Below are 14,818 nucleotides of genomic sequence, written 5' to 3'. Positions count from 1 at the left end.
TGGGAAGAGTCATGTGACTCCTCCAAGGCCCGCAGGGAGCTGGGATCTGAACCCGGGTCCTCTGCCTCCATCCATGCCCTTCCAACATCAGGCCTCAGGCGTCATCCTTAAGATGAGGGGAGCTAGACTGGATGATCTCCAGGGTCTGTTCTGTGAGCAAACCATGTGGGCAAGAGGGAAGAACCCCAGACTGATAGAGAATCTGGGTTCAAATCCTGACTCTTGCAATAATCCCTGTACCCTGTATGATCTGGACTGCCCTACCGGGCCTAGATTGGGGAATAAGCTTTGGAGCTGGAAGAGACTGAGGGCTCCTCTGCCCCGTGCCGGGTTAGGAGGCAGTGTGGTACAAGGCAGAGGCCAGCCTCCTGGCAGGGGGAGCTGGGACACATGTCTAAAAAGAGAGGTGCGGGGGCACATTAGAGCAGTCCTGTCAGATTCAATAGGAAAGGGATCCCTGCGGCTGCAGACCAACTTAGAAAGCCCTAATTTAACGTTCTCTGGGTTGTACTGGTGTTGTTTTATTTCCTTTGTCCACTATTTCCAACAGCATCTTTGTGTGGTTCCGCAGGCATGGCCCTGCCGCAGTGGGAGAGCCACACCAGAGGTCCCTTCCATCTGGTCCTCACCAAGGCCTTGCACCTGCCCTCCCCATGCCCTCATCCTGGGTGCCGTCCCAGTCCTCGGAGGCAGTCCAGGAATGCTTGGGTCCCATGGGGCCTAAGACTGGGCAAATGGAAGCCAAGCGATAACTCTAACATCTACTGCCATTTCTCAGGTTTAATGCACATTAGGAACAAACCATAGTTAAAGCAGAGGAGGGCCACTAGACCAGAACTACCCCGCCCCCTTGGCACAGAGAAGCCAAGTCCAGGGAGCTGCAGAGAGAAGAGGGGAGGCCAAGGACCTCTCCCCCAGCCCTGCAGGTCCCTGCCCAAGGTTGGAACCCTTCCCTCCAACAGTCTCACCTTTTCGCAGGCCATTTCCCTGCCCCAAGTCCCAAGAACACCCTCCCTCCCCACCGGGGCTCACTGGTGCAGCTCTCTGATGTAGGAGAAAGATGATGAGTTGGGGAAGGGGCTGAGCTCTGACCCGGGGCTGACAGGGTCATCAGGCCCCAACACATTCCACGTAGTTGGCGGGGTAAAGGCCAATGCGCCCACTCTGTAGCTGGCCCTGACACCAGCCTTGTTCATCCTCATCACTCATCTTTAACAGCTCCTCACCTGCAGAGAAGTCACAGCATCACTGGGCATCCCCGCCCCTAGCCTTTCTACCTTTCCCCACTCCTAGAAAAGAGTCATAACCTTTTTGGTGCAGCCTGGTACAGCCTGCAGACCCCTTCTCAAAATGCTGATTTTAAGTGCATGAAATAAAATACACAGGAGTACAAAGGAAACCAGTTCCATTGACATAGTTACCAACATATTTTTGAAAAACCAAGTCACGGTGAAGAACCCCTGATCTAGCCTGAGACCAAGGGCAATAAGCCTGGAAGCCTTACTGGCCCCTCCATCCCAGGACTGACCCAGGGAGTCTGCTCAGCACACAGCCAGAGGGGCTGGGCTGAAGGGGGCTGGGGAACAAGTAGAATTCCTCATCTCTCTCTCCTGTGGCTCAGTGAGTTGTAGAAAAGCAGAAATATGTTTTCCCTCCTTTATCCCCTGCCCTGCCCTGCTGGTACCCAGGGGGTGCTGAAAAAGTGGGAAGGGAAAGGGGATGGGAGGGCATCATCATACCTGCTCTGAAACTCAGCTCGTCCGCTTCCTGGCCTGAGTAATCATACAGTGCCCGAACCCGGACCCCCATGGCACCCTTCCGGGGACTCTCATCATCTGACCACTCCTCATCTTGCCCATTCCTGCTGGAGGTTAGAGGAGACATATCAGGCGGACCCTAGAGTCTGCTAGGATTGAGGGGAGGGGTGGGGGAAGGAAGGGATGGAGGCTTCAGGTCATCCCCACACCTGGGCCAGAGGGGGCCAGGGAATAAAAGCCTAGATGGAGTCCTGGAGACCAGGGGGAAACAGCTACTTGGAGGATCACAGGTTTCGAGATTAGGTCACTGAATCCAAGCATCTTGAGGTGCCAGAGTCCCAGAAAGGGAAATGATTTGCCCAAGGTTATCAAGCCAGGAAGTATCTGAGGCTAGATTTGAACCCAGGACTCTTCCCAAGCTCTAACCACTATACCACATTGCCTCCTCTTTCACTTGTGAAAAACTCTCCCCAGTATTAAACTGGCTCCCATTTCTCTAAACCAGAGTTTCCCCTGTGCCTCCAGGAGACGAGTGGGGGAGAGTGTGAAGAGAAAAAAAGGGAAATGGAGAGAAGACAGGCCAGAAACTGCCATCTCCTTAGGTGCATGACTTTTGACTCTCTCTCCCTCCCTCCCTCTCTCTCTCTCTTTCCTTCTCTCTCTCTCTCTCTCTCTCTCTCTCTCTCTCTCTCTCTCTCTCTCTCTCTCTCACACACACACACACACACACACACACACACACACACACACACACACACACACAGCAGGAAGGACATCCCAGCCTCCTCATCCTTCAGTCCTCAGTGGAAAAGGTCAAATGCCAGCCAGCCCCCCAAGATCTCCCCAGGGGCTCCATGCCCTCTCACCCTGGGCTTCCTGGTGACTGCGGAGGGGGCACAGAGCCATCCCTTGTGGGCACGATGCTGGTCAATGTCACTTCATCCGGGTTCCGGCTGCCTTTCTCCTTCCGGCTAATTGTCCGCTGAGTGTCCAAAGACCACTCCTGCAGGTGGCAAAGGGAGAGGCCTCTTAAGCCTGGGGCTAAGGAGGCATTTTACTGAGGGTGCCTCTCAGGGAAGAAGAGGGGAGAATCTGGGGAGACTGCCAGCTCTCCCTCCCTCCCTTCTCCCCTCTCTCTTGGTCTCTCTCCCACCCTCTTTCCCCTCTTCCTCCACTCTCTGTCTCTTTCTTTCTCTCTGTTCTCTCTCTCTTGTTTCTCCTTCCCAATCTTCCTCTCTTTCTCTCTCTCTGTCTCTTTGTCCTCCCCTTGTTATGATGATCCTGGGGCCTTTGTTACACTTTAATAAACTTAATAAAAGAATACATGACTCCAGGAGGGGATGTGGGAGTGGGGGAGAGCCAGTGCAATCCTGGGGCCAGAACATGCCCACCTCAAACTGTGGCCAGTTCATGGCCATGCCTGGCCCGTGAGTGCTACGCCACCAGCGTAGGTCTTCCTCATCATTGGCAGTCATAATGCCCTGGTGCAGGTCCCGGTGGAGCTGCTGGAACCTGGCAGTACAAGTCACAGTTCTCAGACTGCCCCCAGAATGGGGGCCAGTCCCAGGTCCCACAGTCTCCCCACCTTTCCCCCCATTAAATTCAGATCCTATGCAAAGTCATGAGCAAACACAAGGAGATTGGGCCTCGGTTTCCTGGGCTATAAAATGGGGGTGGGGTTCCTGCACACAACCACACCTGTCATTGCCAGAGAGGTCGAGATGCTGGTGGAAGGTGAGCAGCATGTCTTTAAAGAAGAGAAGGCGCTGCCGCTCTGCGGTCTGACATCCTTCAAACACCTGTTCCATGTCCTCCATGTAACGGGGGGTATAGCGGTGTAGCTCCGCCAGCGTCTGCTCATACTGGACTTTTGTCTGGGGCAGCCAGGAGAGCAGAGAGGTGTAAGGGGAGCAGGTCAGGGCCCCTCCTCAGCCCAACCTATACTTGGGTCCCTTGAGGAGGGTGAGGCTGGAAAGATTTCCCACACACCCCCAGATCCCTCCCTCACCCAAGTGCCTGAAATTTCGTCATTAGAGTTTCATTTCTTTGGGTGGATAATGATTGTTGCTGCCCCCCTGTCCCTTTTCAGGATTCTCTAAAGACACAAACACTAGTCAACAAAGTCAGTCTACAAATGCCTCAGGGTGAAGGAGATTGGGGAGAAAAGGAAACGGAGGCAGACTGGGAGTCAGAGGGCATGAGTTCACCTTCCTCCCTCGCTGCGTGGCTGCACATGGCCCCTGGGGCCCTGAGGAGCCAGGCTGTCACTGCCACGGGAAGGAGGAGTGTGGCCTAATATGGTGCTCTGCCCAGGGCTGGCCCTAACAGTTGGTACCTTTTCAGCCTCCTTGCCACAACGTTCCACCCGCTCTTGAAGCTTCCGGAGCTGGTCCTGGGACACAGTGTTGTCTGCGCGTGCGTGGCTCTCACGGGTCTGCGCCGTCTTTTCCTCCTTCCGTGCTGAGTGATAGCTCTTCTTGGAGGCCTCCACCTGCATTGGGTGGGCATGAGGCTCCAGGCCCTGCACACCACCACCACTGTCCCCGTCCCCCCCAACTCTCCCAGGGGACCAGCCTCCACCCTGCCCCAGCCTTACCTCCTTCAGCCTCTTCACCCAGGGCTTCTGGGCTTTACGGAAGCCATCTTCTGCTGCCCGACTCTCTCGGAAGCCTCCCAGGACAGGCCGGTGGAAGGCTTCCCGCTGCCAGGCTCGAACCCGATCACTGTCCTCCCCATGCAGCTTGTCCCGCACCTCTAGGTGCAAGGCGCTCAATCGTTCTGCTGCTGTTAGGAAGGCATGCCATGCCTTCTCCAGAGTGCCGTATTGAGGGCCTGGGGGGTGGGAGGGACATGCCAGGTCAGGGGGTAACACTGGGGGAACACTGGACCCCAGCACCTTTCTCCTCCAGGAGTTTCCCATCATCCCCCTCCTTAATGGTCCATGTTCCTGTTGTGTCCCAGGCAGAAGAGACACAAAGACAGAGTCCCCGCCTACCCTTCTCTACAGCTCCCCTCCACTTGCGGGCCCAGTCAGCCAGTTGCTGGGCATAGGCCTTCTCAATGCGGGCTCGCTCCTGAAAACAACTGACAAGGTCCCCACAGAGCCGGTAGCCATCCTCCACACGCTGGACCGTCCGTTTGTAGTTCCCAGCCTAGAGAAAGTGGAATTACTTCTTTAATTAGATATAAAAGCTCATCCCTAGCCATGATAAAAGAGAAGGGCACTGTCTGAAAATAACATCTTCAGCCCTGACAAACTCTATTTGGCAGGAAAGAACTAGAGACTACCAGTTAAGGACTGGACAGGACCTCTGTGGCTAACTCATCCAATCCCTTCATTTCACAGTTAAGGAGATGGAGATCCAGGGAAGCAACTGACTTGCCCAAGGTGACCCAGGTAGAAAGAGCCAGAGGTGGGATTCAGCCCCTGGTCCTCTGATCCCAAAGGGTGAGAATTCAGACTGGAATTGGACCCTCATCTCCCCCCCTCCCACCAAAGCCTGCCACCACCACCATTCAGGGCCCCTCACCTCCCAGAAACTGCCCCCAGGGATCTCCCCGCCCGCGTCGTCCTCCGGAGCCATCATGTTACCACAGCACCGAATGGTGGCGGATTCCCAGGCAGCTGCAGAGGGCAGAAGAGCCTGCGTCCTGCCTTGCCCAAGGGAGGGGCAAATTTGGCCACAGACACACATTCTAAGATATAAAAAGCCCCCATCCCTCCCCCAGCCCCAGAGCTACAAGAGATGGGAGTGACTGGAATGGTCCAACAGAGGGAGAGGCAGGTGGAAGGGCTCCTCCTTGCCCAAAAGCTCCCCATCCTCCCTGTTCCAAATCGGGATCTTTCCACATACCACCTCCCTTACCCTGCTGCCCTCCAGCTTCTTCCCCATTCTCCACCCTGCTCTCAATCACTGTCTGGCCTACCTGAGTCTCAAGATGGCAACCAAGGGCCTTGGGGGGCTGCCACTCCAAGCTCCCACACTGTCTCCTTCCTAATCTGAAAAGTGCAGGTTAGAGAGAAAGGGAGAGTAGGCAGAGGAGGGCGGTCAGTCAGGACCAGCAGCTGCTGGCCAAAGTGCCAAACTCCAGCAGGGGGAATGCCAGCCAGGTCACACGATCTGGCCGGGGATTAGATGGCCAGAGGGCCCCAATGCCCCCATAGCCAAGGGGCTCCTGGGAGAGGTCTCTTCCCCAAGCCACAAAAGGTCCCCGGTCCTCTTCAAACACCCACAAACAGACCAAGTCACTAGTGTGAGTAGAGCCAAGGACTCTCCTGGGGGGGTGCTATCTTTCCCCATGGCAGCTTTACAAGGTCCCTGGGAAATAGGACAATATCAAAGGAGAGAAAATACTAGGCCAAGGGCAGAGAAACTGAGGCCTAGGCCTGTCTACGTCACTCTCTTGGTCATAGCAACTAGAGTTTCCACTGTCCTTTCCATATGTTATCTCATTCAATTCTCACAACGGCCCTGGGACATAGGTGTTATTATGATCACCATTTTACTTATGAGGAAACTGAGGCAAACATGATTTAAATGGGCCACACAGCTAGTGAATGTCTGAGGTGGGGTTTGAACTCAGGTCTTCTTAACCCAAAGTCCAAGGCCCTATCCACTATGGCAATCCCCTGCCTAAATGACTTCAGCTAAGTCATTTAAGCTCTTTTTCTGTGCCTTAGTTCTTATCTATAAAATGGGAAACCAGCTATCCTGCCTGTTCACCAGGATCCGCATGATCAAGTGACAAAATAGATAGGAAAATGCTTTGGGAAAGTCTAAAGTGCAGTGAAACTAACAAATCTTAATCCTAACTCCTGACGTGGGGGTGTTTTAAAGTTTGCAAAACCCCTTCTTTACCTACTGTTTCCTATTGGAGAAAGTGTTTGCTCTGAGAGGTATTCTTATCCCCATTTTATATATGAGGAAACTGAGGCTGAGAGAGATTAAGTGACTTGCCCAGGGTCAGACAGTTAGTAAGAGGTAGCATCTGAACCCATGTCCTGCCAAGTCCACAGTGAGTACTCGACTCCTTGAGCCAGACAAGCAACATTCTTTATCAAAAAAATCCACCCTGAGCCTGCTCTCACCCAGCTCCTCCACAGATATCCTACAATACTGAATCACTTCTACCTCCAGGACAAAGTTCACCATTTTCTCTCTGTGCTAAGGCCTGGGATTGAGGGTGTTCAGCTCACACCTAGCCCCCCACAGCCGTAGCCCCTTTTGGAAGAGAACTTTTCCAGTCCAAGGCCTAGAGCCGAGCATACAAACAGAAAGAACATGACTAGTAATAAAAGGGCCTGCCTTCAGTCCCACAAAAAGCATGCACTGAATGGAATCCCAGGTTAAGACAACCTCTGAAGCCATGTGATCCAACCTCCTCATTTTACAGATGAAGTCACTGAGGCTCACAGGGTTCAGTGACTCACCCGAGGTCACACACCTTGGTATGGGAATTGGCAGAGCTGGGTTTTGGACCCAGATCCTCTCACCCCAGATACAAGATTCTTTCCTAAACCAAGGTCATAGAAAACCAGAGAAACCTGTCTGTCTCAGAGTCAGGGTAGTCTGAGAGTCAGGACAAGGTGAGAGCTCTATATCTTTTAGCAAAGGGCTGTGGTCTTTGGGAAACCCAGTTCCTGAGTGGGCAGCCATCTACCCTACCAAGAGCCAGAAGGGGAGGGAGGGCCTTAGGACTCACCCAAGCCTTAGGCTGGGGGGAACTAGGAACAGATCTCCTTATGTGCAGCCAGCCGCATAGTCACAGTTAGACACAACCCAGTCTCTCAGGACCAGAGCAGCCCAGGGCCCCCTGCCTGCAAACCAATCCAGGTTAGGTGTTCAGCCCATTCTCCAGCCCCAGAGAGCTGGCCAAGACAAGGCAAAGGCAGCCCCAGTGAGGTGCCGCAGCCTCACTCCTGTGCTGTATGTCACCACTTGCTTCCTCTGGGCATTTCCAGGGAGGAGTGCCCACCCTCCAGGCCAAGGGAAACCAGAGAGGAGCAGTGGACTGGATTCTCTCTAAGTTCAGGCAATGCCTTGGGCTGAAAATAGTCAGAATTACAGAATGTTTTATTTGGAAAAGACCTCTGTAGGGGGCCAACCAGCCACTATCTGAAGATTTCCAAGGACACCTCAATACACACTCCTCTGCTCGATATTTAAAACCTAGACTCAATCTACCTTTCCTGCTTTATGACCCATCACTCCCATCCCCCTCTCATGCCCATCTGCACAATTCTGTCTCCTGTGTCTAAGTCCCCCGCTGACTTCCCTGCCTAGCATGTCCTCCTTCTGCATCCCAGGATCTTAAAACGCTTAGCTTCCTTCAAAGCTCAGCTCAAATATCACTTCCTCCACAGCCCCTCTCCCCAAAATTACCTTATGTTTATTTGGTAAATACTTTTATATGTACAAGGTAATAATAGAACAGAAAGTCCTTGAGGACAAATACCTTGGGATCCATTTGCCTTCTTACCCCGCACTGGTGGGTTAGAGGATAGGGATCGGGAATATATTAATGCCTGTCCACAGTGTGCACTCATACCTATGCCCAGACTCTGGTGAGCCATGTCCAGGCAAGAGGCAGAAAGGGACTCTTTGCTTGGCTGTGGGTCTGGTCCTGCCCCTCTGTGCCCTGATTCCTTACCCTTTACCACTCTGACAGGGTGCCTGAGAAGGCCTCTGGAGGGAGCCACCCCTGGGTTCGGCTCCCCCTCCCCCTCCCCAGAACAGAGCCTGCTGTGTGCTCCAGAGCTGGCACAGCTCCCTCTGGCCTCTCAGAGCAAACACTCAGCCCAAAGCTCAGGGCACTGCAAGGGCCACAAAGCCCCACTTTTACCCTATGGTCAAAAACAGAAACAATTGATCTAGGGAGCTGCCCCCCAAAACATCCTGATCCAGCTTCTTTTGGCCCCTTGACATGACCTCTGGCTCCTCAGGTCTGCATAAGGCCCCACCTGCCCACCTGTTGAACAGACTGAGGGGTCAGGAATCACCCCTAAAACCAGAAAGAAGTAAAGAGTTCTTCCCCTCCTCCAGTGGGTGCCAGTAAAGACCTGAGGCCCTGGCAATCTGGCTCCCCAGTCAGACAAACCTCATCAGGGCACGTCAATGCCTCACCGCATAGCTGGCTGAAAGCCAAGGGGCATGGGTGAAGCTGACATGAAACTCCCTGACCCTTACCATGGAAGCTCACTGACCCTACGTGGGGAGGAAGGCTCAGTAGGAAACCTGAGCTGGAGCCTAGAGGGCTCTGCCCTTTGAGGACCTGGCCCTGAGAAGGTCCAGCTGCGTTGCCAATTTGGCGATCCTCGCTCTGCAGTCTTGAGTCACAGATGTGACCGAGAGGGCTTCTCCTCCCTGCACTTTGGGGGAGGGGGTGGTGCCTGCCCAGTCCGTAATTGGGATCCAGCCCCCCTTGTGTCCCCTTTCTAGGCTTTTGGGAGGGGTGGCCCACACCGCAGCTAGGCTTGCCATCCTAGGACCAGCGAGGCGGTGGTGGAGCAAGCCTCAGCACGCAAGCAGCCAGGAGAGGTGGCAGTGCAGAATGGAAGCTGGGAGGGGGGTGAAGGCTTTTGGGGAGTGAGGGAAGGGGAGGAGAAAGGGCCCAGGGAGGGGCAAAACAAAGGGACGCTTCAGGAAACCCAACCTGCCCGCCGCCAGCAAGGCTGGCTCAGTGACGCACTCAGGAGGCCAGAGGGGCAGCCCGTACCCAGGCCCCGGCTCTGCCCACATCCCCTCCTCCCTGGGCATCGGCCCCGCCGTCCATGCCTCAGAGCCCACGGGGAATGGGGATGGGGCCTGGCCAAGGGGCTCCCACCGCGCTGGCAAAACTTGCTGAACTTGGTTGGGGGGTGCGGGGCGGGGGGGGAATGGGAGGGAGGCCCTGGAAGGAGAGCTCGCACCTGAGGGGGTGCTCTTGGGGAGAGGGGGCGTCGGACTCCTGCATCTGGGGTCCAAAAGGGGGTCCCCAGCCCCCGCCCCCAACTCCTGGCTCACCAGATGCTCAGAGCCCTGCGGGGCGGGCGGGGCGGGGCGGGCTAGGGCACAGCAGCCCCCGCCCCCGCGGGGGGGGATCCAGGCCCCTTCCCTCACCCAGGCCCAGCCTCCCAAGGCTTCTGGGGTTCCCTGCCCCAGCCTGGGCTGCGCTCCCCTCCCCCCGCCCCCCGCGTCGGGCAGGGAGCTGGGGGGCTCCCGGGGGGCGGCGGCTGGCTCGGCTTCTCCGGCCGCCGTCCGCCCAGCCCTGCCCGGCCGTCCCCGCTGCCGAGCCCCGCTCCCCACCCTCACCGTGTCCCTGGGCTCGGGGGCGGCAGAACGTGGGGAAGGGGGTCCGCGAGGCTCCGGGCCGCGTCCTGCTCCCGCTCCAGCCGGTGCCGCTGCCTCCCGGAGCGCGGGGCCCTCCCCCGGGGAAGCCCGGCCCACCGGCCCCGCCCCCGCCGCTCCGGAGCTGGCCAGGGCCGGCAGGCCCCGGAGCCAAGCCCCCCCCCTCGGGCCAACCCCCCCCCCCCCCGGCCAATCCCCCCGCCCCGAGCCAAGACTCCCCGAGCCAAGACCCCCGGAGCCAAGCCCCCCCCCCAGCCAAGCCCCCCTCTGGGCCGGGGAGCGGAGCACCCCGGATGGGGGGAGCGAGGAGGGAGGGGCAGCGGGGTCAGAGTCCTCGCGGGCAGTGGAGTGCCAGGCTGCCCGGCCGGACCCGGGTCAGGTGGCGCTCGGTGCCACCCTGGCACAGCCCGAGTGCAGGACCCCCGGGAGCAGGCTCGGGGCGCTTCCACGCCTGGGCTCGCGTCTGGAGATTTCGTGCGGGCACCCCCCTTGCCAGTCTGCAGTTTCTCCGAGTCTGCCCCTTCCCGGGCACCCTATCTCGGCCTGCTATTTCTGGCCCCCGAACCTATTCCTGACCGGGCGCTCAGCACCGCCCCCCGCGGGGCCCGGGCCGCTCCCTCCAGAGACAGGGGGCTGGGCGGCCCTGACTGCGCTACCCCGCCGGAGGGGTTCAGGCCTGTCTGCCCGGGTGCGGGGCGCAGGGATGGGTGCTCCAGGGCCTCACCCCACCCCCCAGCCTCAGTCACCCCTTGCAGAGCGGTCGCAGAGCCAGAGTCCACCTGCAGCAGGGGAACCCCGTTATCCGGCGGTCCCAGAGCGGGTCAGAACGTCCCCCTCTCGCCCGCACACGACTTATTTTTCGGCTCTCCCCAGGGTGTGTGTGAGGGGCGGAGGAAAGGGGAGAGGGGGTGTGGATTTAAAAATAGTAGAATGATGTTGCCCCTAAGTGCTGAGTGGAGAGCTGTTCGTGCTTTATGTGCGGATGACTGTACGGGAATCGAAAAAAGGACAGGAGGCAGATGGCAGCGCTTCTAAGGCATGACTCGTGTGCTAATCTGAGAAGGCCGGGAAGCAGCCAGCCACCCCCAGTTTCTCCTTTCCTACCATGGCAGAGTTTTCCAAGTAATCCCTGGACGGGATGAGTCCTCACATTCAGGGTGTGGACCTGGCAGCAAGTGGGTTATAATCCCAGTTTCAGCAGCCACTCATTTGTGGGACCTTCTCTTGGTACCTCAATGTGCTGCACCCCAATAAAACTTGATAAGTAATCGGATCATCCTATCAGAGGGTTATTTGCCTTTGCTAATTACATTGTAAAACGACTACAAATTGTCTGAGAGGTGTTGCAGAAATCACAGCAACGCTACCTGGATTTGTATAATTTTTCATTTGTCCTCAACCCAGCGATTGCCTGGAGGCCTCTGGGCACCTGGACAGGAAATGTAAAAACAGAAGAATGAAATTAATTACATGAGTAGCCCATTAAAACCTCATTTTTTAAGAAAGCCACCAGGTTCTAAAGATTTGGAGATTCTAAACCCAAAAATAGGCCCTTGAAATGTAGCACACGGGTTACCTAGAAGACCAGGAGGGAAAGTATTTCCCAGGTTCCTGAGTGGAAAACATTTGATTTCCCTGGGGTTTGAATCTGGCAACTAAAAGCAGGCATGTTCCACCTGATTTTAATTGCCTTTGAGGCGCTGTGAGCTCAAAGCACAGAGGGCTACTTCCAAGCAAATCCCCAGCTAGGGCTGACTAGATAGCCCAGTTCTGTGCTTCTGGAGGCCAGTGACCACAGGCACGGTATTCTCTACGGAAATGGCAGAAACTCAGGGAACCTTGGGACACGTGGCCTGGTGTCAGGAAGACTCATCTTCCTGAGTTAAAATCCGGCCTCAGACACTTACTTACTAGCTGTGTGACCCTCGGTAAGTCACTTAACCTTCTCTGCCTCCGTGTCCTTGGCTGTAAAGTGAACTGGAGAAGGAAATGGCAAACCACTGCAGTAACTTTGCCAATGAAACTCCAAATGGGTTCATGAAGAGTCGGACATGACGGAAAACAACTGTACAATAACAAGGGAACTTTACTTCCCGAGGACCTTAATGTCAGTCCTAACTTGAAGTTGGTGCAGGCTGGAATGATGGGGGCAGGCTTTCAAGCTTTTTAGAAATGTGGCCTGTTCAAGGTACCAATTAGGCGATTACTTAAAACCTCCCCACTCTTCTAGAACACACACACTCAGCCTCCCTTGGACAAGTCACAACCTCCAGCTGTTCCAATTTGGTTGTCTTAGAGAGGAAGCTCTGGCGTTTTTCTTCATGTCCCCCCCTCCCCTGCAGCATGTAGGTCATCAAAAGAAGTATTTGTATTCAGCAAAATCACAGGTAACCTCACATGGGAAAAAATGGTCTGAAAATCATTGAAATTTCCTTGGAGGAATCTATTTTGAGGTTAAAATGACTTGAGGAACATTAGAAGCTGAGGGTCTGGAGTTCAGTTTATTGGGACAGTGGTCTCTGATTTGGATAGAAACTGCTCCAATCTGCCAACATCACATGTCTGTGGTACAGCCCAGGTATTAGCTTCATGAGCACCAAGGGAATGTTCAGGAAGCCTTTGGCGGTTACAAGCAGAAGCTCCAACCCATAGCAAGTCATAAAATATAGAATTCTTGCTTCTGGGTTACTTTGGCTGTTCCCTGTAAGTTTAAGACCTCTGCTAGAATTGTTAGAGAGGAAGGGTTCAGATACTAAATCACGCTGCCTTGCTAGAATTGTTAGAGAGGAAGGGTTCAGATACTAAATCACGCTGGGAGATCAGGAGGTACATTAGCCCCACAGGGACAGTTTGATCCTGTCATCTGCAGTTATTTGTTAGCACTGGCCCCCTGGGTTCTCCAAGCCCATGACGCCCCTGCTGCTGTCCTCCCACAGCCCATGTTTCAAAACCTGGGAGTGTGAGCTCTGGAGATTGAAATGGGGTTTGGTATGTTGGCAGATGATCAGGCAGTGACCAAAATAACAGCTTACATCCGGATAGTGCTTTCAAAATAGTGTTTTATACATAGTATACCATGGATGTATTAATGAACAAAAAGGCATTTATTAAGTGCTTACTATGTGCTAAGCACAGGAATACAAGCACAGCTAGGTCCCTATGAGTTTAAATAAGAAATCCCCATTGAATAATAACTGATGTAAAATACAGTAATTGGTTCCATCCCAATAGAAATCTGCAGTGTGAAAATGAACAGCACCGCTACATTGGGGGATTCATTACTGGCACTCCTTGGAACTTAGCTCTGTACAATTGAAGATGGTCTCTGCCCTCAAGGAATTTATAATCTGTTGATTTTTCATCTTCATCCAAGGCAGGCCCACTACCTTGGGTATCTCCTAAGGTTTGGACTGGGCTGTCTTCTCTTTTCTCTCTTTACCAGCAGTTCTTAGCCTGCTTTGTGTCATAGACCCCTTTGACAATCTAGTTGTCGTTTGTCCTTTGTTCTTAAAGAGGCCTATGACATCAGGTAGGTGATGCCATGACATGCAAATTAATTGGATTTAAGTGAAGGAGGGCTGGACCACGTTACCAGCCTCATTTTCTCTTCCAGAATCATCTGGGAGATCAGATCGACTGAAGATGGTCGTGGATCTGTGTATATTGAGAACATGGAGAGGGAAGGCAGGGTTTACCACAATCTAGTGAACCCCTTCTCATGGATAATGGAACCATGAACCCCTTTTGAGGATATGCAAAAAGCAAAAATACAAAGGATTTCAAAGGAAACCAAATTGTGCTGTGAGAGTACTCTTTGTGATACTTGGATGTTTCTTCAACTCCATCTTGTCATTTGGGGCCCATTTTGCTAGTTTGACCTCTGGCCCAACTTTGATTTGCTGTGGAAATTCACCAGCTGACTTGCTGAGTCCCCCGTGCCTCAGCCTCTCCTCATTGTGTGTTCTGATGAGCCACCATCCTCTACTCTGTCCCTTGGCATAAGACCATCATCACTGTCAAGATGATTCAAAGTTTGAACACTGGGCAGTCTTGTACCTACCCTGTACCCAGAGATAAGACCTATCACCATTTAGATGCTCATGGGGTGTACCCTATCCTCAGAGGCAGAGAGGGAACACCCTCTCCCCATTCATAGTTGGGGGAATGCCCTAGAAAAAGCCCACTAACCTTAGTCCATCCAATATTGTGCCCTTCCCCCAGCCCTAAACCCCTCTTGGTTCCACTCTGTTCAGAATCCTGACAACTGTGTCAATCATATTGCTAGAGGACAAAAGGAGGTGAGGAGTTCTCTGTCACTGGGATCCAGTGTACCTGAAGTCCCATCCTGTCCCTGGTCGGTGGTTTGTGAATCTAAGAGGTAGACTAGAAGAATGACCTGTTGTTGAGGAATGCGGTTCAGGCTCTTGTTCTCCTCAGTGAGGGCAGGAAATCCCGCCTGAGAAGGTGGGGTTACCAGCATTGATGGATTGAAAAGAACAGAGGAATCTCTCCCATCGAAAAGGAAGTTCCCCAGTCAGGACCTTCCTTCAGGTCCTGAATCATGGTGTCACACTCACCAGTATGTCAGGGTGGCTGCCTGGCTGTGTAGTTCCAAGTTTGAGCATTGTTTTATAAGCCAAGAGACAGTACAGGTGAAGGATTCCCTGAAGCAAGCATTTCAGAGATCTGACCCTTGCTTTTTCTGGAGCAGATGGGGTGGCCATGGAGCCGCCC

At 54.2% G+C, this 14,818-nt stretch overlaps 1 protein-coding gene across 16 annotated transcripts; it reads right to left on the bottom strand.

The window, feature by feature from the left end:
- Nucleotides 1–760: 760 nt before the first annotated feature.
- On the bottom strand, nt 761–10,952 carry PACSIN3 (protein kinase C and casein kinase substrate in neurons 3). Of its 16 annotated transcripts, none has more exons than XM_072617635.1 (12): nt 10,864–10,952; nt 7,461–7,575; nt 5,685–5,757; nt 5,288–5,382; nt 4,753–4,909; nt 4,354–4,589; nt 4,093–4,248; nt 3,456–3,631; nt 3,149–3,269; nt 2,624–2,760; nt 1,740–1,864; nt 761–1,226 (listed from the first exon to the last, which is right to left on the bottom strand). In XM_072617635.1, exons 4-12 carry the CDS (start codon nt 5,342–5,344, stop codon nt 1,111–1,113), a joined length of 1,281 nt encoding a protein of 426 aa, XP_072473736.1. In that variant the 5' UTR covers nt 5,345–5,382; nt 5,685–5,757; nt 7,461–7,575; nt 10,864–10,952; the 3' UTR covers nt 761–1,110. The 16 variants fall into 16 exon arrangements, with proteins under 16 accessions (XP_072473736.1, XP_072473745.1, XP_072473735.1 ...); XM_072617644.1 differs by having other exon boundaries at nt 1,740–1,861; XM_072617634.1 differs by having other exon boundaries at nt 10,831–10,920.
- Between the last annotated feature and the right edge of the window lie 3,866 nt (nt 10,953–14,818).

This window comes from Notamacropus eugenii, chromosome 6 (assembly GCF_028372415.1).
Source record: "Notamacropus eugenii isolate mMacEug1 chromosome 6, mMacEug1.pri_v2, whole genome shotgun sequence".
NCBI classification, from domain to species: domain Eukaryota; kingdom Metazoa; phylum Chordata; class Mammalia; order Diprotodontia; family Macropodidae; genus Notamacropus; species Notamacropus eugenii.
The sequence above is the reverse complement of the archived record's forward strand: the minus strand, read 5'-3'. Positions and strand labels throughout refer to the sequence as shown.

What these genes read in the sequence shown, in the direction of transcription:
- PACSIN3 (XM_072617635.1), bottom strand. Translation starts at nt 5,344, where the DNA reads ATGATGGCTCCGGAGGACGACGCGGGCGGGGAGATCCCTGGGGGCAGT. An exon ending in GACCTCTCTGGCAATGACAG is followed by an intron (nt 3,270 to 3,455) that starts GTGTGGTTGTGT and finishes TTGTACTGCCAG; the next exon opens with GTTCCAGCAGCTCCACCGGG. An exon ending in TGAACTGGCCACAGTTTGAG is followed by an intron (nt 2,761 to 3,148) that starts GTGGGCATGTTC and finishes TGCCACCTGCAG; the next exon opens with GAGTGGTCTTTGGACACTCA.